At 55.8% G+C, this 20138-nt stretch overlaps 1 protein-coding gene across 4 annotated transcripts in view; it reads right to left on the reverse strand.

The window, feature by feature from the left end:
- The window catches only part of AGAP1 (ArfGAP with GTPase domain, ankyrin repeat and PH domain 1), a 415191-nt gene that overhangs the window by 105599 nt on the left and 289454 nt on the right, over nt 1–20138 (reverse strand). For 2 of the 4 annotated variants that reach the window (XM_054571253.1, XM_054571244.1), the window contains one exon: nt 19113–19271. The exons of the other annotated variants lie outside the window; for them this stretch is intronic. In XM_054571253.1, the coding sequence (XP_054427228.1) occupies nt 19113–19271 (159 nt within the window). The remainder of the gene's footprint in view (nt 1–19112; nt 19272–20138) is intronic. 4 annotated transcript variants of the gene reach the window in all.

A 20138-nucleotide genomic window follows, 5' to 3' on the forward strand; every position in this document is an offset into this window, starting at 1 on the left:
CAGGCCTCTCGCACAGAAAGCCCTCTGCTCCACGGGGGCTGCAGCCTACGGAAGCGTGCGCGTGCCCGAGGGCGCGCTGCGACACCAGGCAGCTATGGCCTGGCCTGGCCGCCGGCCTGTGCCTGCCTGCTCCAGGGAGGCGCCCTTTCAGGGCCTCTGGAAAGAGCAGCAAATAAAACAGAGAGATGTTACAGGTTTAAAAATCAGTCAGTTACCAGCGCACAAACCTAACAGGCGAATCCAAGTGTGAGTCTGTCCGCACACACCAGGCTGCAGACTGCGCTGCGGGTGTTAGTGGATTTCAAAGTGCATTTACCTGTAGTTGCATTGGGAGCTGCCCTGCGTGCCTGTTTTCTACCTGTATGACCTTTTAACAAAATAAACATTTTTGATGAAAACATAGGGGAAAAATCCCCACCCCTAAATGTCAGGGTGTTGGTCCAAGTGTGAGATGACCGCTTTAAGAGCCCCCGCAAAGCGAACATTCCCCTTTCCTACTGTTTTGGAATTCTGCTAACCTGCTGCTATTGACCAATGACCGTGCTATATGTTTTATTAATACATGGACTCCAGGGCCGTGGTCGCCCCCTGCCCGCCCCCCTCCCAAGAACCAGACATTATCAACCCCCAGGCATCATCCCCAACGAGGGGCTGGTGAGCGCCTGCCACAGAGCAGCCTAGATGTTAACGTCACCTGTACATTGAGTACTGAGACCAACCTGGCACGGCTTTAGTGAAAGATGCTAACAGCGTTTCCCTTCTGACTACGCTGTTAAAACGGTGTCTTTATACAATATATTGGGTTGGCCAAAAACTTCATTTTTTTTTTTCTTCTGTGCATTGGCTCTAGTAGCACTTAGTTGTCTTTAACATCATTAGAAACAATTTTGTTAGACTGTCTTGTGACAGATGTCGTATCAATGTGCATTTCAAAAAACTAATCAAAATTGGTGAACTTTTGTGTAGCCATTTTAATGTTGAAGGTGGAAGAAAAAGAGCAACATTTTTGGCATATGATGATGATTTCAAGAAAGGTAAATATGCAATCGAAATGCAAAAAAAAAAAAAAATTTGTACTGTGTATGGAGAAGGTGCTGGGACAGATGGAACGTGTCAAAAGTTTCGTGCTGGAGATTTCTCGCTGGACGATGCTCCGCAGTTGGGTAGACCCACTGAAGTTAGTAGCGATCACACTGAGACATGAGTTGAGAACAATCAACATCATACCACCTGGGAGACAGCCGACCTGCTCAAATTATCCAAATCAATAAAGTTATTGGTGAGAATGAAAAGTATGTTTTATTTTATGGAAGAAACTAAATGGACTTCTTGGCCAAGCCGGTATTCACCAGGACATGGTGTGGCATGCAGGGTGACAGAAGGTTCCCCAGATCAGATGGCAGGCGAGATCACAGCGGCCTTCGTCTGTTCCCACCCAACATCTGGAGGTGAGAGTTCTCCATCTCGGCGGAGCCTGACAGTCTCTTCGGGCGGTGAGCTCTCTGTTCTGATGGCGTAAGATCGTCCTGTGCCTGAGGGGCCTGCAGGCCGGCGTGGTGGGAGGTGCGTGGAGCGTCCCATCCTCTAGGATGTGGGGACAGCGCTGACGCCGTCCTGGTGTGAACAAGTGGCTCCCGCGCGTGGGCCCAGCAGACACGAAGGCTCCATCCGAGGCACTGAGGGGACCGCCCTGCCCAGGGGCTGGACCCCGCTCTGCCGGGCAACCCCGTGCACATCTGCCCCCCGGGGTAATTGCCGCCATAGGGCCACCACAGCTTAGTCCTGCTCTGCGGCCATTCCCAAAAATGACAAACACACGGGTCGAAGGAAATCTAATAGTGATGACGACGAAGCTTTGGGCAAGGAAGAGGTTTCAAGAAAGAGGAGGAGCTGCTCCGAAAACCTGCCCCAAAGCGTTCTGTGCTGCTATGTGCTGTGACGATCTCAGGTCGGTCTCCGACCAGAAAGCGTGCCCGGGCCGGTGGGCGCCGGGGAAGTTTGCAACACGGAGGATCATTTTAACTCGCCCGGAGAGCTGTCAGGTGTTAGACTCGGGGCGCTGTCTCCACCAACCACCCCCGGAAGCAAGACGGCACAAGCGATGTCTTCATTCGACACCGCAGACCAAAGATCGCTTCGTTTCTGAAGTGCTGTTTAACATACAACCTTCCTTAAGAGTTTAATAAATCTGGTCACAGGAGTGGCTCTTGCTTTGTCTTTTCCATTTTTCTGAATGAGAAATCAATCAGAGTGTAATGATGGTGTTTAAAAACTAAGGTTAACTTACTTCTGACAAAAAGCAATTAATCATTTGGCATTAATTCTAGACCACTCTTTTAAAAAAGGAACTGACTTCATTTGCGCCACAATAGTTTTATCATATTCCCTCTGCGACTGTCTTGGAACTTAGGCTTTGTCCTGGCAAAAATGATACAATGCAATGAAATAAAGTGCGTGGAGATCCTGTGTTGGGTTTGCTTTGAGTTTAAAGCATTTTATCTCGGCTAAAACTCTGTCAACACAGTTCAGTCCGATATTACAGTGGATCCTTGGGGAAATTGCTGTAAAGTAAAAGGAAAGGTAAGCGTGTGTTCCCCAACACAGCAACAGCTATTTCTCTCTCCTTCCTAAAGCAGAGCCCAGCCCCCAGGGGCAGGCGGAAGGGTCAGTGGCGGGAGCAGCAGCGAGCCCCGGAGTGGAACCTGCAGCTGGCTTTTCATCAAAGGACCCCTGGTTGCTATTCTTGCCTGGTGTCCCCTGGGGTGAGGTTAAAAGACACGACTGCCCACCAACCCCCCCAGCCCGGATGTGGCCACCCGCCCCCGCTTCTCAGGAATACAATCTTCTCCTCTTGCCCGTTCCTGCGGAAGCTTTCTGAGATCCGTGATTTTCTCTTGAATACGCTCTGGCCCACACACACGGTGACATCCTAGGGCACAGGGGGCCCCACCGCTGGCTGTCTCCTGCCTGTCTCCGGGGGTCCATCACTTGCTGGGGGGGGGGTGGCGGGGACCCCGAGCCCCCGCCAGGAGGGAGGGCTTCCCAGGCACTGAAGACAGTGTACTCCACAGTTATGCAGCCCCACAGGGGCTGTGACCCAGGCGAGGCGCTCGCCCGGCTCCCCAGGGTCCCCAGCAAACACCGCCTTTTCCACGGCCGAGCCTTGCAGGGCTGTCGGGAGCAGCCTTGGGGGTGTTTTCAGCGTCCCCTCCGATCCCTGGCTCAGGCTCACCAACGGAGGAAATCCACGCACGCAATTCCGTCCACAAAGGTCAGGTGTCTCTCCCCACTCTGGGCCGCGGGGCTCTCCCGCAGGCGCCAGCGTCTCCGCCTTCGCCGGCAGACCTTTCCGCCGGGCACCAGCCGGACTCCAACCTTGGGCAGCGGCTGTCCGTGGGGTAGGCACGCCCTGGGGGCCGGCAAAGGCTGTGTGTGGCCAGCGCTCTCGGCTCCGCGGGGGCGGGGGCGGGGGGCGCGGCGGGGGCCACCAAACGGGCTTGGCTCTTGCTCGGCTCTTGTTTTAGGAGGAGGAGTGGAAAATGGGGAGAACGAAGATCCTGGTATCAGTAAAGAGAGCGTGGAGCTTACGGGCTTAGTACACAAAACAGGAACACGGCCGGAGTTCAGCAGGCGCGGCCACCGGCAGATCCAGAGCCTGGGGTGCAGGGGACACGCAAGGCGCGCTGGCTCACTGCGCAGGCAGGCCCCATACCGGTGGCGTGGAGACACGGTGCAGAAGGGGGCGTGGTTAGGAAGGTCAAGGGCTTTTCTAGGGTGGGAAGGCGCGGCCCTGCCACCATGCTTTGCTAGGGTGTTAGAGCTATTAATTCTCGCACACTGAACTTTAATGTGCGTGTCCAGGAGAAAATTAAAAATGAGATTATCTGGGAGGGCAAGAGCCTGCCCGTGGCTGCCCTCACACCCAGCACTCCTCCCGAACAGGCCGTTGCTCACAGCCAGCTTGCGTGGGCAGGGAGGCTGGGATCCAGCCCACGGCGACCCTTCACGTTGGTGAGTGGCTCTGCTTTGTCCCAGGTGACGGCCGCTGGGGCAGGGGCTGGTGCTGCTCCTGCCCCGCCGACCCCCCGCCAGGGCCTGCCTGGCTGCTCGGAACCAAACCGGTCTCCCTGCAGCTCCACGATGCTCTTCATGGGGTGACGAGCGGCAGAACGGGGCAGGAACCCAGTGTGTCACCCTGGTCTGATGCTGGTCCCACCCACACTGCTCCCTGTCCCCACCCCCAAAGACTTCAGGCCCCTTTGCTCTCCTGGGCTCTGTCGCTGCCGGTTAAGGGCCACTTTCTTGCATCACAAAGACTCACTGCTCTTGCTTTTTTGATGAAGTTTCAAGCTGAACCTGTCCACCACCGAGTGCAGGTGGAAATGTGGGTTCTTCCGAACTACAGAATTTATTTTTGAAAGTCATTGAAAACGTTTTTTTCATCAATAATATGTATTCATTGCTGAAACGAGGACCAGGGAAAAAACGTTAAAATCCTGGCAATCTGCCCTGTGCTTTCCAGTCATGTGACTTTCCCGTGCACGCGTGTGCAGCGGGGCGCACACAGGGGCTTCCGCCTGCGCATCACACAGCGGGTCCTCACTGGCCGCGTGACCTTGGGCAAGTGATTCAAATTATCTCAGACTCAGTTTTCTCATTAAAAAATAAGAACAGTATCATCTGGCTAAGCTGCACGGGCCAGGTGTACCAAGCGTCTACCCCAAGCTGGCACACGGCGGGCTACGACACTCGCTCTTCAAACCGTCCTGTAGAGCCAGAGGGAACGTCGCACGGCAGACGCTGCCCCACGCAAACCCTGCTGTAGGCCGTGGGAGCAGAGACGCGGACTAGGCAGCGACCTCACCCCTAAGAAACTGGAAGTCCAGCGGGGGAAGGGGAAGGGGACAGGTAATAAAATCCGCGAGCAAAGCACCACAGTTGTTAGAACGCGGGAGCGGGCATGGAGGCAAGCCGCAGCGGCAGAGGGGGCTGTGGTCACACACGCCCTGAGTGTACGGTGAGGGGCTCCCGACACAGCACGTGCCAAGGCCCTGGGGTCATCGGGTCACGGGAGAGGAAGCTGAAGCCAGTTCATAGGATGACGACACGAACAGTGACGTGAACATCTTCCAAGCTGCTACCGGCTTGGCCAGGAAGCTCATTTGGTTCTCGTTGCGCAGAGGCTCCAGTAGCGCTTCGTTGTCTTTATCGTTAGTACCAACTGTGTTAGATTGCATTGCAACAGCTGTCATATCAACACACATTTAAAAAGACATCACAATTGGTGAATTTTTTGCAGCCATTTTAATACTGAAGATGAAAAAAATACGCAACATTTTTGGCATATTATGCTTTATTGTTTCAAGGAAGGTAAAAATGCAACTGAAATGCCCCCAAAATTTTTGTGTAGTGTATGGAGAAGGTGCTGTGACTGATCGAATGTGTCAGAAGTGGTTTGCGAAGGTTCTTGCTAGAGGTTTCTAGCGGGACGATACTCCACGGTCGGGTAGACCAGCTGACGTTGATAGCGATCCAATCGAGACATTGAGAATGATCAACATTATACCACACGGGAGACAGCCAACCTACTCAAAATATCCAAATCAGTAGTTATTGGTGAAAATGAAAAAATGTGCCTCTCATTGTGTGGAAAGACCATATGGACTTTTTGGCCAACGCAATACACAGAAAGCAAGCTTTCATGCTCCACGCTGTCCCTGGGAGGAGGTCGCCATAATTTACTTAACCAACCCCTACTGCTGGTCACAGAGGCTGTTTCCAATTGCTGAACTGTTTTTACATAGAGCAGAAACTTAATGTGTTCATCCTTAGAGCCAGTTATGACATAATCCAATTTTGGGAAATAAGAACACAGACAGATGAACTGCAAACGGAGTATACCCCCCAAACGAATACTTTGGTGTAGGAGTTTTTGCCCTTTTTTTTTTTTTTTTAAAGCAAAAAGCTTCTCTGCATTTTTAATGTTTCCAAAACGCAATGTTTTATAATGAAGGAAAAAATTCCAAGTGGTTATTGCAAAAATTCAGGACGGGACATGGGAGTTCACGCCCTTGCTGGAAGGAAGTGGCGGGTTTGCCAGAACAGGCAGGAGTACGCGCGCCAGACGCCGGTGTCACGCTGTGTTCCAGACACACAGCGGGGTCACGCCCACTTACTGGGAGCACTTTTACATCAGTTCCTTAATCGTTGATGCTTCCAGAAGAAGAATTTTAAAAATTAAACACAGAACATAACTCACATAATTTTAAGGAAAAAGGAATATTGTTTGAAAGAAAAAAATTTTTTTTTAAAAAAGCAGTAATTGCCCGGGAACTTGTATGAAGGGGGTCTGCTTGCTAACCCCCTGGTTGGCCGTACGGCCGGCCTCCCCGCACCCCTCCCGGGAGGGGCGTGCGAGAGCGCCAGGTGCTGGCCCAGGCAATAACCCGAACCTTGACGGCTGCAGACGGCACCAGGCGGCGGTAATTTTTCCAGAGCGTGCGGCCTGGGTGGATGCGCAGCCTCGCAAATCTCATCTGGGGGCCTGACCCGCGGTCTGCCCGGCGCTGCAACGGCCTGCTGATTGATGGGGGCCTGACGTGCCCCCAGACTTCAATTTCCTCTGTGCCCCTACCATAAAAGCGTCTTGCACAGGGACGTGAGTGGTGCTTCTGGCCACGGGCTTTCCTGCACATTCTGGTGTCAGAGGAGAGCGACCATCAGGCAGAGGCGCAGGGGCACCGTCTGGGCAGCGGAGAGGATTGCTTCGCCTCTTGTATCCATGCAGATTTTGACGTGAACTGAACGAAGAGTCAACGGGCTGGTTCAAAGTGGAGTTTCTGATCTCCAAAGTCCAAGCGTAACATTTTGCTCTCCATGAAGTAACTGTTTTCTAACTGTATGTAGAGAAAACGTTTCTAAAGTAGTAATGCTTATTTCAGTCACAGTATCCGAGTGCAGCTAGGACCTATTTATTGACAAATCCTATGAAAACCAGAGTGCTCAGTGAAAAAGATAACCGATAAGGTTGTTGAGCGAACGCCGCAGAGAGCAAGTCTCGTGTTAGACCTGACCAGGGACCTGTGTGATGTGCTCGTCGATAATAGGAAGCCCTCAAACTGTGTTTTCAACGCAATTATAATTGTTTCTCTGTAAATAAGAACACAGTTTAGGAGACTCTGAAATATACACGGAGACACTGACCTGACTCTGTAATAAGATTTTAAAGTCCCACTGTAGAGATAATGTAGCAATTAAAATAGCATTTATAACTAAATATCTGTAAACGTTTCTTCCCATAAAAGAGTAAAATTTTAGGTCATTTAAAATAACCATCTGTTTCGCCATGATATAAAATTTTTAGTATCATTGCATAATTAATATTAACATCGCTTTTTGTTAATAATCTTATCTGTCAGATAATAAAGCAAAGATGTAATGAAAAATATATTCGTGGAAGTAAGTATGCAAAACCAAGGCACTACAGCAATACCAATAGAGAGGCACACACAGAGGGTCTGAGAAAGACCCCGGTCACCCACCGCACAGCTGTGCATCTGTCAACGGTGCCTCCCCACCCCACGCCCCAATTACTTGCATTTCTAAAACCACTCCTCCACCCTCACGTCTACTCCTTTCCTGTGACCTAAAAATCAAGCCCTTGGCGCCTCTCCCTTTTCGCGTGTTTATAAAGTCTACAGCAGGAATCAGGGGAGGGACCGAAGTGCACCTGACCGACCTGTGATCCTAGTAATCGGCAGAGATGGGATGACCGCAGCTTCTTAGGCCATTTGAGTCTTAGGCAGACACCCTGGGCGTAACACAGGGATACGAGGTAAATGTTTTCCTGGCCCAAGAGCGGTATAAAACCATGAGAAAAAGTTCCTATATGGTTTAAAATATACAATGTTATAAAATCAGGTGTGTTAACATTATACACACAAAAGGTCACTTGAAATTTCCTTCCGAGTTGTAGAGACCGAGCACCCTTTTGACGGCCCGAGGTGCACTGTTGTTCCTGTGTGGGATCTGATGCAGGGGTAGCGAATGGCGTTTTTGTTTTGTTTTTTTTTTTAAAGTTACATGTGTGGCGATTGTGGGGGTGGGGGAAGGGAGGTGGAAGAAGGTATAAAAAGAAATAAAATACTAAGCAGTTTTGCAAAACTGTCGACACCCATAGTTTAGGAAACTTGAAAAATTTAAGCAAATAACACTTTGCCGCACTGAAGTCAGTAAGAAACGACGTCACTGAAAACGCCACAGGGACGAGAATCACCAAGTAGAGTGACACCTCTGCAGGAGACTCCCAGACTTCTGAGAACGGCGTGGGTGGCCCGGCCCTGCACCGCTGTCTGCACATCAGACGGCGCCCGCAATGACCCCCCGCCCCCACCGCCCCGGTCACCTCGCACGGTGCCATCGCTGCCCCCCGCCCCTTACCGTAAGGGCGCTCAACCGCGCAGGCTCAAGCCCCACCCTCCGCAGGGCGCCCCTCGTACCTTCCCTCCCGATGCCTCCCTCCAGCTTCTTCCCCGGCCCCCGCCCCCAACAAAGCTCCCGAGGCCATGCCTCCCTCGCATCCTCTGGGCCTTGGCACGGCCCCCTTCCCCTCTGCATGGGGACGGGGGACGGGCCCTCTAGCCCTCTGAGTTCTTACAGCACTGGAGGCCCAGTTAGCATCTGACTTCTCTGGGGCCGCTTCCAAATAGACCCTGGGCACCACCACCATGATCAAGTGCTTCCTACAAAAACCCACTATAGTCTCAGCTGGGAAAAATGCTTAGTGGCCCACACGTTCGCGCCAGACCTGGCTTCAGAGTACAGACACGGGGGTCCGGGCCACCGCTCCCCTCCTTTCCCGCGCCACCTGGCTTGTTCACTTACGGGTCGCCTGCCCACCCTCCTTCCCCGCCCGTGGCCCGGGACTGCTGTTTCGGTCTCTGCCGCACGGCCAGGGCCGGGCCCTTGGGGGACACAGGGGCAGAGGCCCGCCACTGCACGGGGAATAAACGACCTTGCGCGACTGCTGGGACGCGCACCCGATTAGGTCGCCCCCGCCAGCCCGGGCCGACCTGCATCTGCAGTGCACTGCGATAACCTGCGGCGGCGGGAAGCTCAGCTTTAAACTCTAGCCGCTGCTTTGAAAGCATGCACAACACGCTGCTGCCTGGCCCCCAGGGGCGCCAGACTCCGTCCCCATCGTCCTCCACATGCTCTGTTCGCAGGGGCGCCAGCGGCACTCGGGAACGGCTCCCCGAGCACCACCAAAGCGTTTTATTAACGAAGTACGGGAACAGTCAATGAATCTCGTCGCGGAAAACTGGCAGAGGCCTGGGAGCTCATCATGCAAGCCCACCTTGCCCCCCTGCCTGTACGTAGCCAACTCCTCTTTGGGGATGTTTTAGTGAACCCAAGAAAACAAGACAACACAGCACAGTAATGGGACAGAACGTGGGGGCAGGGCGCCCCCTTCTGATTGGGTAGGGGATGAGCAGGTGGACAGCGTAAGCCAGGTCTCCATAAAGACCAAAAAAAAAAAAAAAAAGGAAGCCCGGGGGAGGAAGGGGGCACAAAAGGCCATCCGGCGCAACGTGGACATGCAGGAGCTGAGCAGAGTGGGGACTTCAGCTGTGGAGACGGGGCTGGAGTGGGGGCTGGGCACCAGGCAAACATCAGGGGCCAGACCAGCAGGGGTCTCGTTGGCCAGACGGAAAATATCAGGGGCACGTTCCGTGTGCAGGGGAAGCCACTAGAGTATCGTGTGGGGGGACCGGCAACCCGACCGACCTTCATTTACTAAGGACGAGTCTGGCGTCCTTTGGGGAGGCAAGAGGCAGAGGCGGGTGGCGGGCCACGACGGAGGCGGCGCGGTGGCGGCGGGACACCGCGGACCTGGGGCGGGGGGGCGGGGCGCGCCAGCGGGTATTCCATGAGGTGGAGTGGAGGGCGGCAGCCGGGCCGCTGGTTCTGCGAGGCGAGGGGAGGCGGTGAGGGGAGGAGACGACATAGGAGCGACTGGGGCCTGAGCAGCTGGGAGGCAGCGATGGGGGGCGGCGGTGGGGTGGGGGGCGGTGCAGGGAGCTGGTGAGAGGACAGATTTTCAGAATGAAATCTGGAGCTCTGCTCTGAGGGTGCTGGGCGTGAGCTGGCAACAGCCTTCCAAGTTCAATGCAGGGGTGAGTGGTCAAGGCTGGCGTGTGAACTTGAAGGTCTTCCAGGGAGTGCATGCATGAGGGGAGGAGGCTGCGTCCTGAGTGACACTGAGGACGGTGATGAGGGCCGGGGAGTGGGGGGGAAGACCCCGAGGACGTGTCGTCCCGGGAGCCTCCGAGTTCGAACAGGATGAACTGTCAGTGGGTTCACCGCCGCTCGGAGGCCGACGCCAATGGGAACCCCGAGGCGCCAGGACCGACGGGCGGCCGGTCTGGTCGTGGGTGGGGGCAGAGTTTGCGCAGCACTCGGTGGAGGGCAGATGGGCACGGTGGCCAGTGAGGTCAGGGAGCTGCCCGAGGAAGCGTGGGAGGAAGGCGGGCCGGGAAGGAGACGGCGGCCGCAGAGGGCCACGGAGCAGGGCGGCGGCGGTCCGAGCGGGCTGTGCGCCCTGAGAAACGAGCCCACAGCTGGGGAGCCTCCGGCCGGGTGGCTGCAGAAGCAGGTCAGGGCCCTTCAGAAACGAGAGGGGATGGGGTCCAGGGCGGGGAGGGGTGGCCCCCTTGAGGAGACGGGAACACACACCGGCAGATCAGGCACCACAACCCCAGGTGGGGGCGGGAAGATGGGTGAGCCCCTCTCCTTTTATACTGATGACCCATGAGGAGGAGGGCCACCAGGCTCAGGACAAAGTAGAGAATGCCAGAGGAAAAGGTCTGCAACAGTCATTTTGAAACATTAGGGTCCATTGGATTACTTTATGCTACTTTGTTTCAAAGCTGTCCCTCCTAGAACCTCACCCAGTGTGCTCCTAGTTCAACGCTCTGGATGCACACAGACAAGGCTCCTATTTCTCACTCATGACCACTGTTCATACACGTGGTTCACACCCCCAGAGGCCCCCATCCTGGCTGGACGTGAACACCCCGAGGAACATTCCAGGGCCCTGGCTCCTCCCCCCACACCCCATACCCCAGGCCAAGCGCAGCTCATCTCCAGCCCCCGAAACCCTCAAGAGTGGGGGGTACCACCAGGTTTGAGCCTGCCCAGAGCCCCCGCCCCGATTCTTCAATCCCTCCCATATGATGTGGATTTCTGACCCTTTTCTCACCTCCCACCCACTGCTTTGGATACTACCCAGTTTACGGAAGTCCTTCAGGAAAAGTGGCCCCACAAGAGAACCCCGCAGGCCCCGTGCGGTTTGGGCAGAGCTGAGCCGCAGCGGTCGGGGCCCCCCGCTGTCCCAGGGCAGTGCGTCCGGACGGCAGCTGGGCAGACGGGCTGCGTCGGGCCTGCCGGCCGAGGGAGGTGCCTGCCCTACACGGGTACGGCTGGCTTCCGGGATTACTTATGTCCGAGTCTCACTGTGTCAGCCTCCCCTGCTCTGTGGCCTTTAAATACGGAGGGTGTCCGGATGATGCTGGCCAATGTGTGTCGCCTACGTGACCTCACACAGGCATCAGGAGACCCGCCCAACAGCCGAGGCCACCCAGCCCCAAGCGCAGCTGAGGGGCTCCCCTCCCTCAGCGGCCGCCTTGGGGATGACGAGGACAGCACAGAGGTCCTTAGTGGCCACAGCCTGGGGTGGCCGCAGCCCTGGCGGCCGGCACGCTGTGCGCACGTAGCCGCCCCCTTCCTCGGTATCCTCATCGGAAACGGGGCTCACCCGAGTCTCATCCCACGGGGTCCCAGAGCCCTCAGAGAGCGCGCTCGACGGGTGTCCCGGGCACCGTCGTAATCGGCAGGAGCCGCAGGCCTCTGCCACCGGCCCGGCCTCTGCCTTGGCGACGGCCCTCGAAGCTGGGCTGACGTGCGGGGAATAGGGCGCTGCCTGGGGGTGGCCGCAGTAACCCTCTCGAGAGGGGGATACATAATTCACGGCGGGGTACAGAGCGGGGGCTGGGAGGGACCAGAGCTGAGTCTGCGTGGTCCTGAGCCGGGTGCCTGGGCCGCGGCACTGCCGACATCGGGGCAGCCGCTCTTTGCTGTGGGGGCGGACCTGTGCTCTGAGGGTTAGTGAGCGGCATCTCCGACTTCTCCCCACTGGGTTCCAGCAGCACCCTCCTTCTCAGCTGTGACAACCCACAAACGTCTCCAGGTATCATCAAACGTCCCCTGGGGGGACAAAATCACCCCTGGACAGCCGCTGGTCTAGATGAAGACACGGAGGGCCAGAGGGGACGGGAGATGTGGTCCGGCTGCTACAGCGATCGGCCACAGTGCGCCGTTCAGCCCCCTGCTTTAGGGGATTTCTCGACTTCTGCCAGGGAAGATGAGAATCGCTGGCCTTCAGGCATGAAATGCAGTTCTCCCTGTTCGGATGCTGGGCCTAGCGTTCCCCCTTGGTCGGCACCTGCTGCTAGAAATAGCTGATAGGAAGGAACTGAGGAGACAAAGTACAAAGAACAGAGAGTCTGATTGGGAGGAAGAAAAACGTACCTTCTACCCCCTGCGGCCAGTCACCCTGGGAAGCGCCTGCTTTCTCCGCGGCAGCGAGCCGGGAGCGGGAAGCGGGCTCTGAGCGGAGAAAGGGGCCGGGGTCATCCCTTTAATTAGGCGGCTAGCTGGTGAGGGCAGCAGACCGCGGCGGCTGAGACCGGCAGTGCCCGGCTTTGAGAGAGGCGAGCCCACGGGCCCTTTAACACAGAGCGCAGCGGAAGGTGGACGGCAAACCCCAGGGAACGGCGTCTGAATGCCAGCCAAGATTTGGGAGGAACCGATGATAAAAGAGAAGTTCAGGATACGCGAGGCGAGGGAGCCTGCCTATCTATAGTCTATGTCTTTAAAAAGCAAGCTTTTTAAAAGATAAACAATCTTTATAATACAACGTTTTAATGGGAAGTATCCATTTCTCTACAGAAATAGCAGAGGGGGATGTGTGATAAGTTTTGGAATCAGAAAGACCTGGCTTTGAATTCTGGCTACTCATTACGAGCGTGGTCTTCAGTGCCTCAGCCTTTTGGAACCTCCACGATCAAACGGGGACAGTGACTCTCAGGAAAGGAGAGTGAGGAGTCAAGGTCTGCCACGCAGAGGCAGATAACAACCAAGACGGTCCATGGGGTGGGTTCCCCTTTCCCCTCATTAAAACCCTCCTGCAGATGAAGCCACCCGGTGAGAGCGCCGCACTACCGCCACCTGCTGGTCACATACTAAAATTGTCAGCATACTGTCCAAGGAGAAAACAAAATGCTCAGAACATCAAAGTTAAAACCAATGAACTGACAGCAAGCAGCCCGGGGACTCACAGCTGAAGCAGACGCTGGGGAATCTCAAATGCGGGGTGCTGACCGCTATCCCCCCTCCCCTGCCAGCCCCACCAGGGCCAGCTATGTAGGGAGGGAGAAACAGCAGTCAGCGCCAAAGCCAGAGCTTGTGTTTCTAACCTGCCCTTAAACAGCCACACAAAAACATGCCCATCACGGGGAAAAATATGTCAACATCAGCCACGCCTCAAAGGCATCAGCCTTGCAATCCCTTGTCTGCCAACCACAGATGCTCACAGGAAGGCCCACGACAAATCGGTCTAAGGAAGCACAAGTGAGCACACATGCCTTCCTAGACCAGGGGGAAGACGGATGTGGCTTTATACTTGATGCTGGCAAGCATGGACACTGGCCTGGCGGCGGCGGGAAGCAATGCGATATTGAGGGTGATGGCCAGTCAGGGTGGAAGATGATGAACAGTTGGAAGGAAGCAATCGGCACGGGGGTGGGGCCCGCAGAACTGCCTGCCAGTCAGGGGGCGGGGAAGCCTGGCTGCCCCGGCAATGGCCACGGAGAAGGCCCTGGGGCCAAGGCTGCCCCCCGCCCTCCGCCAGGGCCCCGCGCGCTGGCCCGAGCACAGGTGTGACGCGCAGCGCGGGTGGCTAGCCTTGGAGTGAGCGATGACGGCCAAGTGCGCTACAAATGACCCCCGGGAGGCTCCCGCTACCATGGCGATGCTAACTCTGGGCCAACGCTTCTAGGGAGAATCACCTATAGAGAAAATGATTAATCAAAAAAAAAAAAAAAAAAAAATCACACGCTCCCAATAAGATTCAAGAAAACCCTCAGCCAATAGCTGTTGCAGAGATAATTGTTCTGAATCTATCAATAAAGCTCAGCTGCCCCTTCATTGACTGCAAACACCAATTTCTTTCACCCAGGATTATAAGTTGGCGTTCGTGGGCTCACTGCTGCCATTACGGTGATAAACAGTTTAAGCCACAACAGGCTCTGACGTGTAGATCAATTCTGGGTCCATAAAGAATCTGCACAAGAGGTTCCAGGACAGGAATTTACAGCCACCAGTTTTTATTCTCTCTCGCTGCAAAAATTACTTCTGTCAAACACTTAGGGGAGTGAGAAAAAATGTAAAAAAATTAATTTTTCATGTACTATGGGAACGGCCCTTTTCAATGCAGAAGCCCAAGATGAATATGTCTCCGCGTTTAAAAAATTACGCTGAGCAGCATGTGGCGCCCGGCGGAAGGGGGACCCGGCCGCTGCGCGGCCTGCAAGCCGCAGACCGCAATTTGAAACCCTGAACTGAGCTGTCTGGGTTTTCTCTGAGGGCAGATGTGGTCTCCTGTTAGCAACGCCAAATTACATTAGACATTTAATTTGAAGCCTCAGGTACTTAAATGTAAAACCTTACAACAGGCATGGTCGTAAAGCAGTGGGGAATGCCAGGGCACGGAATGGATTCTTCCTTTCTTCCCCCCTTAATGTAACCGGAGCCTCCTGTTTTGTGGTTTTGCACACTACAAAGTGATCTATCTCATTAGGAGTTGCTCACAGCGGCTTAACAGACAGAACCCCCCGGGGCACCTTTGCGTCTAGTGGGGAAGACTTTGAAAAGTTCTCTGGAGCCAAAGTCTTAATTTAGTGCGGACAACGGGCCAGAGAAAAATGGGATCCCAATGTTGTTATTATTATTAGGTTTTACAATAAAAGCATATTCACCGATTCATGGGCATTTGAATTCAAAAGCTGCTTAGCGTCTCGCGTCCCTGCTGCTAGCGCAGTGTAAGCTTTTTATGACAGCAACATCCAAAACGAAGACTCAGGGTAAAAAGATAAAAATGATTAAAAAAAAAAAAAGAGGGTGGGGTCTGTATCCACTGCTACTTAAAAGGGAAACGCTCCGCAGAAAGCGCGCCATCCTGTTTGTGTCTTCTGGGATTATTTTCCACGCACGGAAGGGAAGGCTGTGCTCGAGTGGAGGTCTTGAAATCCATTCCCAAGTGCGGTTTCTTGAAGCCAGTCGTCAGATCCCGTGCCCTGGTGTTCATTAAAAATGGCTGGGGTCTGGCCACTTGGCAAAACCGATGAAAGCAGGCGGCCAGCACGCTACCCCCACCGCAGGCAGGCAGGGCTTCTCAACCCCCGGGTTCCCCGATCCACCCAGGGATCGTGGTAACACGCAGCTCCGATCCGGTGCGTCATGGGGTAGCCTGGGACTCTGCCTTGTGCCCCACCCCCAGGGGCTGCCAGGTATCACTTGGTCCAAGACTGGCTTGAGAAGACAGGAAGGGTGTGCTCAAGCTTCCGCTTCAGCCCATGGCGGGCATGCTACCGTGCACGGCGCCAAACCCCACCTGTTCTCAGCGCGCCGAGCCTGAGAATCTTCATTCCCAGCCAGTCCCCCGGGGACGCACCTACACCTGTGTAGGCAGCGCCTCGAGACGCTCCGATGTACAGCCACAACCTGGAAGGAGGCCGCCTGAATCGGCTCCCTGCCCTTGCGGGATGTGACTCCGGGCAGGCACCATGGAGTCTCTCTGTGCCAGCGAGTCCACCAGGAAGGTGGAGCCCACGACAGTGTCTGCTCCCTGAGGGTCGAACGTCGGGGTCCAGAGGAAGGCCTCAGTGAGCAGGGGCTCTTTATTGTTGTTACTGCTCCTGGTGCCCTTTCCACACTAGTGTGATACGGCATTCCATCCACACTTAGACATTACAGGCATGAAGGACGGACGCTGAAAACGGCAGGAACCACACTTCTGTTGTGTTTCTGGATTTTGCTCTTTAAAATGTCAGCTATCCGTGTTAAAGATGCTGGTTAATTCCACAATTCTGGGCTCCCGGCGTGTCTCTGCTCTCCTCCGGCTCTGATCGGCTGCCGCCCCTCGTTCCCGCCCCTCCCCCGGCCTCCTCGCCAAGTCTCTGTCCAAATTGCCTCCGCGAGTGTAACGAGTTCCTCCTGTGGATTTGCACAAGAAAGTCCTATCCAGCTCTTGAAGCACCGCTCAAGTTTGATGCTCTTCGGGAAGTTTCCCTTGATTGACTCCCTGCGCGGTTTCAGCCGGTTGCCTCTCGGCGTCTGCACGCGTGCCCGTGGCGGGCTGAGGCTGGGCCACCGGCCCGGGTGTCTCATCTCCTGTGCCCAGGGTTCAGGCTCTGCCATGTCAGGGACCTAACCAACCTTTCACAAATGGCTATATGAGTGAAGGACGGTGGCCTGAGGGCGTTAATACAGGAGCAATCACTAGGTCAGTTTAAAAACATCCTTTGTCCGCCGGTGACCTCGTTTTCTTAGAGGGACTTGGCGCACACGCACGCGCAGGCTGGTGCGAGCACCATCTGCGGGAAGACACGCCCCACCAGGCCCGGGGACTGGAAATGACGTCCTTCCGGGAAGCGTCGGTGCGCAGGGTGACCAGAGGCAAAGAGCTGTGGGGTGGAGGCAAGGCAGCCAGCGAGTCTGCACCGTGGACCTGGCCGTGCAGAGGGAAGCTTGTATGGAACAGACTTCAGATTTGTGTGGCTGCCTGCAGCTTTTCTACAGAAATACTCGGAGCTGAGGGAAGGCAAAGACCCACGGTGATGCTGCCTGTCCGTCCCCACCTGTAGGCAGGCACAGAGCCTAGAGGGGGCGCCCTAACCAGGCTGTGGGCGTGGCTCAGCAGGCAGCCCAGGGGCGGGGCTTCAGGGGGCGGGGCCGTGGCGGGCTCCTAGCTCCTCCCACCGGCGACGCAGCAGAGCACCTCAGTGGAGAGGGGGCGACTGGATAAACCCCACCCGCCAGCAACACTACCACTCACTGAAAAATCACTGCATTTCAGTGTATCCGATAGTGCAATAATGAAACACAGGGGCTGCCCGCTCCTCCTAAAGTGCGTAACGCTGATAGAAAGGCAGGCGCTCAGGACAGAGAGCCCGGAGCAGGTGCACGCGGTGCGCTTGGAGACTACGCAAAGCGGAGAAGTGCGCCCACTCAGCAGCTGCGGGGGGCGGGCACAGAGGCTGACGGAGGTGGGGGGGGGGGCCTGCCGAGGTCTCCCGGGAGGCAGGTGGGGGAAGGGGCTGCGGCACCGACGTGTGGGATGGGAAGGCCAAGCCAGGCCTCCCGGGGCTGGTGACGGCTGGGAATGCACGCAGGACCCCACCACAAGGGAGGAATTTACGACGACGTCGGACACCCTTCATCGGAGTTCCCAAGGATCTTCGTGATTTCTGACGGAAGGCAGCAGGTCTGGAGTCCCTGGAGAGCGTGGAGGTGACCTCCGCCACCTCCCGCTGCACCTTCTGGGGGGGTGCAGCGCCCCAATCCGGAACTGGGCTGCTGGCACGCGACATGACCTGACTCTGATGAGTCGCTGCCTTCCCGGGCCCTCTGGGCCACCGCCTCCTTGGGAACGGCCCTTCCGGACTCCACGGCTCCTCCTCGCTCGGTTTGGGGACATCTTTCTTTAAGGCTGGGCGTGGGGTCACCAGAAACACGAATGTTGTTTACCGCTGGTGGCAGCTGCTGGTCTGCAGGGAAGGCCTGACGCTGCTCTTTTTAATGAGACCGTTAGGCTGGCGGATGGCGTACAACGGTGGGAGCCCCTTCAAACGCTGTCGCACGGGCCGCAACACAACGCCACAGGCGAGGCTGGACGCTGCAGGACACGTGTTTGCACGTAGGAGGGGGACCCCAAAAACAGATTTATTTATAAAAATGGTGTACTTATTCTTACGTGTTTAAACTTCGGTCACCTTCGAAGTACTCTCTCCCTTTGTTGCATTACACCCATTGAGATGTTTTTTTATGCCACTCAAAACAGTTTTTGAACTTGTCAATTTTGATGCCTTTTAATTCTTCTGCAGTTTTTTTGTTTCACCTTCTCCACATCAGCAAAATGTGTCCCTCTGAGGACTTTTTTCATTCGGGGCAACAGGGCAAGATGGGGTGAATAGGGAGGGTGGGGCACGGGGAACATGCCATTTTTCGGTCAAAAACTGTTGAATACTCAGTGTGGTGTGAGCAGGTGCGCTCGTAAATCACCCGTCATGAAATGGGCAAATACAGTGAAGAGAGTCTTTAAAAAAATTCACTGAAGACGAACGCAGCCTCTCACAACAGCGCCCGCCGGTGCACTGACACAGAGGGGCTCCCAGAACACTCGCCTAGCGGGGCACGCCTGTACTACACGGGGCCTGCCCTCCAGAAGGTAACTCTGGGGTTTTTTGGCTCCTTCCTTGTACACGGCAGGACAAATGTCCACGGCGCACACGTGTCTCCCAAAAAGCTGGCCCCACGAAAAAGGTGGGGAGACCCTCTAAGAACGAACTATGCATTTTCCTTTGACGGAAAACTCCCAAACGATATAAAAGGAGCCCCTGGCAGGGGCAGAGGCCCCAGTGCAGGGAGTGTGATCTGGGCAGAAACCTGCTGTTCTCGCTCAGCTCGGCCGCCGCCCGCTCAAGGGAGCCTGAGTTAGCCACTCGCCCTGTCTGGCTGCGGCCTCAGTTTCCCCATCTGTCCAGCGGGCCACTCCTCCCTGCGCTGAGGAGGAAAGAGTGAGCTGACGTGGGCGACACAGCCCATCACGGACAAACGCTCCACCAATGGAAGGCGAGACGTGCGGGGCGGACGCGCCGCCCCCCGGGCCGCCCGCAGGTGGGCTGCGGAGAGCTCGGGACGCCGCGTCCAGCCCCTGGCCTACGCCCGAGGGCCGTGAGGTGGCCGTGGGTCCGTGGGGCCGCGTCCTCTCTTACCACTGCTGATGGCCGAGTTTGCAATGACCGTAGCCTCGCTCCACTGGTCGGCACTGGAGACGGAGTAGGACCGCTGCTGCATGCCGTCCGGTCGGCTGTTGAAGGAGCCCAGGCTGACGCCGCTGGCCATCTGAGACCCAGATGCACTAGTGACAGTCCCTAGGAACAAACAAGCCAGGTGAACACTCTGTGGACTGCAGACCCCAGAAGCCAGCTCCAGTTAGTCTAGGGGGCCCACGCGCCTGCGCACGGTGGGCCGTGGGGCCCAGAGCGCCGTCGCCCGGCCTTCGTGAGAGTGGGAGTGGGAGTGAGAGTGTCGCCCAAAACAACACACGGGAGGAGCAAGAGGGCGGAGCGAACCTCGGGTGCTTGGCAAACCCTGGTGAAGGGGCCTGTTGCCTCCGACGACCGCCCCCGAGACTGACGTGAGGCACAACCGCCCATCTCTGGAGGGAGTCGGGGTGCAGGCAGAAGACTCCCTTTTAGAAAAGCCAGTGAGGTGAGCCCTACAGGAGCCCCCCGTGCCCCATCAACGACGTGCAAATGATCACTGACTGGGAGTCAGTGTTGGGTCCGGGGGCTGTTCCACAGGGAAAACAGATCTGACAGTCAACACCAACCAGAGTTCCCAGATGCGACGTGGGAAGAGGTGCAGACCCTTCAACCAGCTACGTTTGCCCTTAACCTGGAAAAGACGACGCAGAGGAAAGATCACCTTAGCCGCTTCATGGGGCTCGGGCACAGTGATGGAAAATGACGCCGCCGTGTACTTACTTAGTGACTCGAACCAGCTGCTCGACACCAGAATGAACGGTTACCTGGTCACGCTAATTGTAGACGCACAACCATAATCAAGTGCCTTTCCCTAAAGCTCGGCTGATCCCACCTTGCTGCTGTGAGTTTGTAAGATCTATATGCAGGTCGTCAAGGGTGTTAGTTTCTTTTAAAACTTTCCTCCAACTGTTTAAGTTTAGAACCAATTACGTTTTAAATTGTTCTGAAAATAAACCCTTCGCAACCAAAGGG

This window comes from Pteronotus mesoamericanus, unplaced genomic scaffold (assembly GCF_021234165.1).
Source record: "Pteronotus mesoamericanus isolate MK-2021 breed Mesoamerican mustached bat unplaced genomic scaffold, CSHL_Meso_final contig_1018, whole genome shotgun sequence".
NCBI lineage: Eukaryota > Metazoa > Chordata > Mammalia > Chiroptera > Mormoopidae > Pteronotus > Pteronotus mesoamericanus.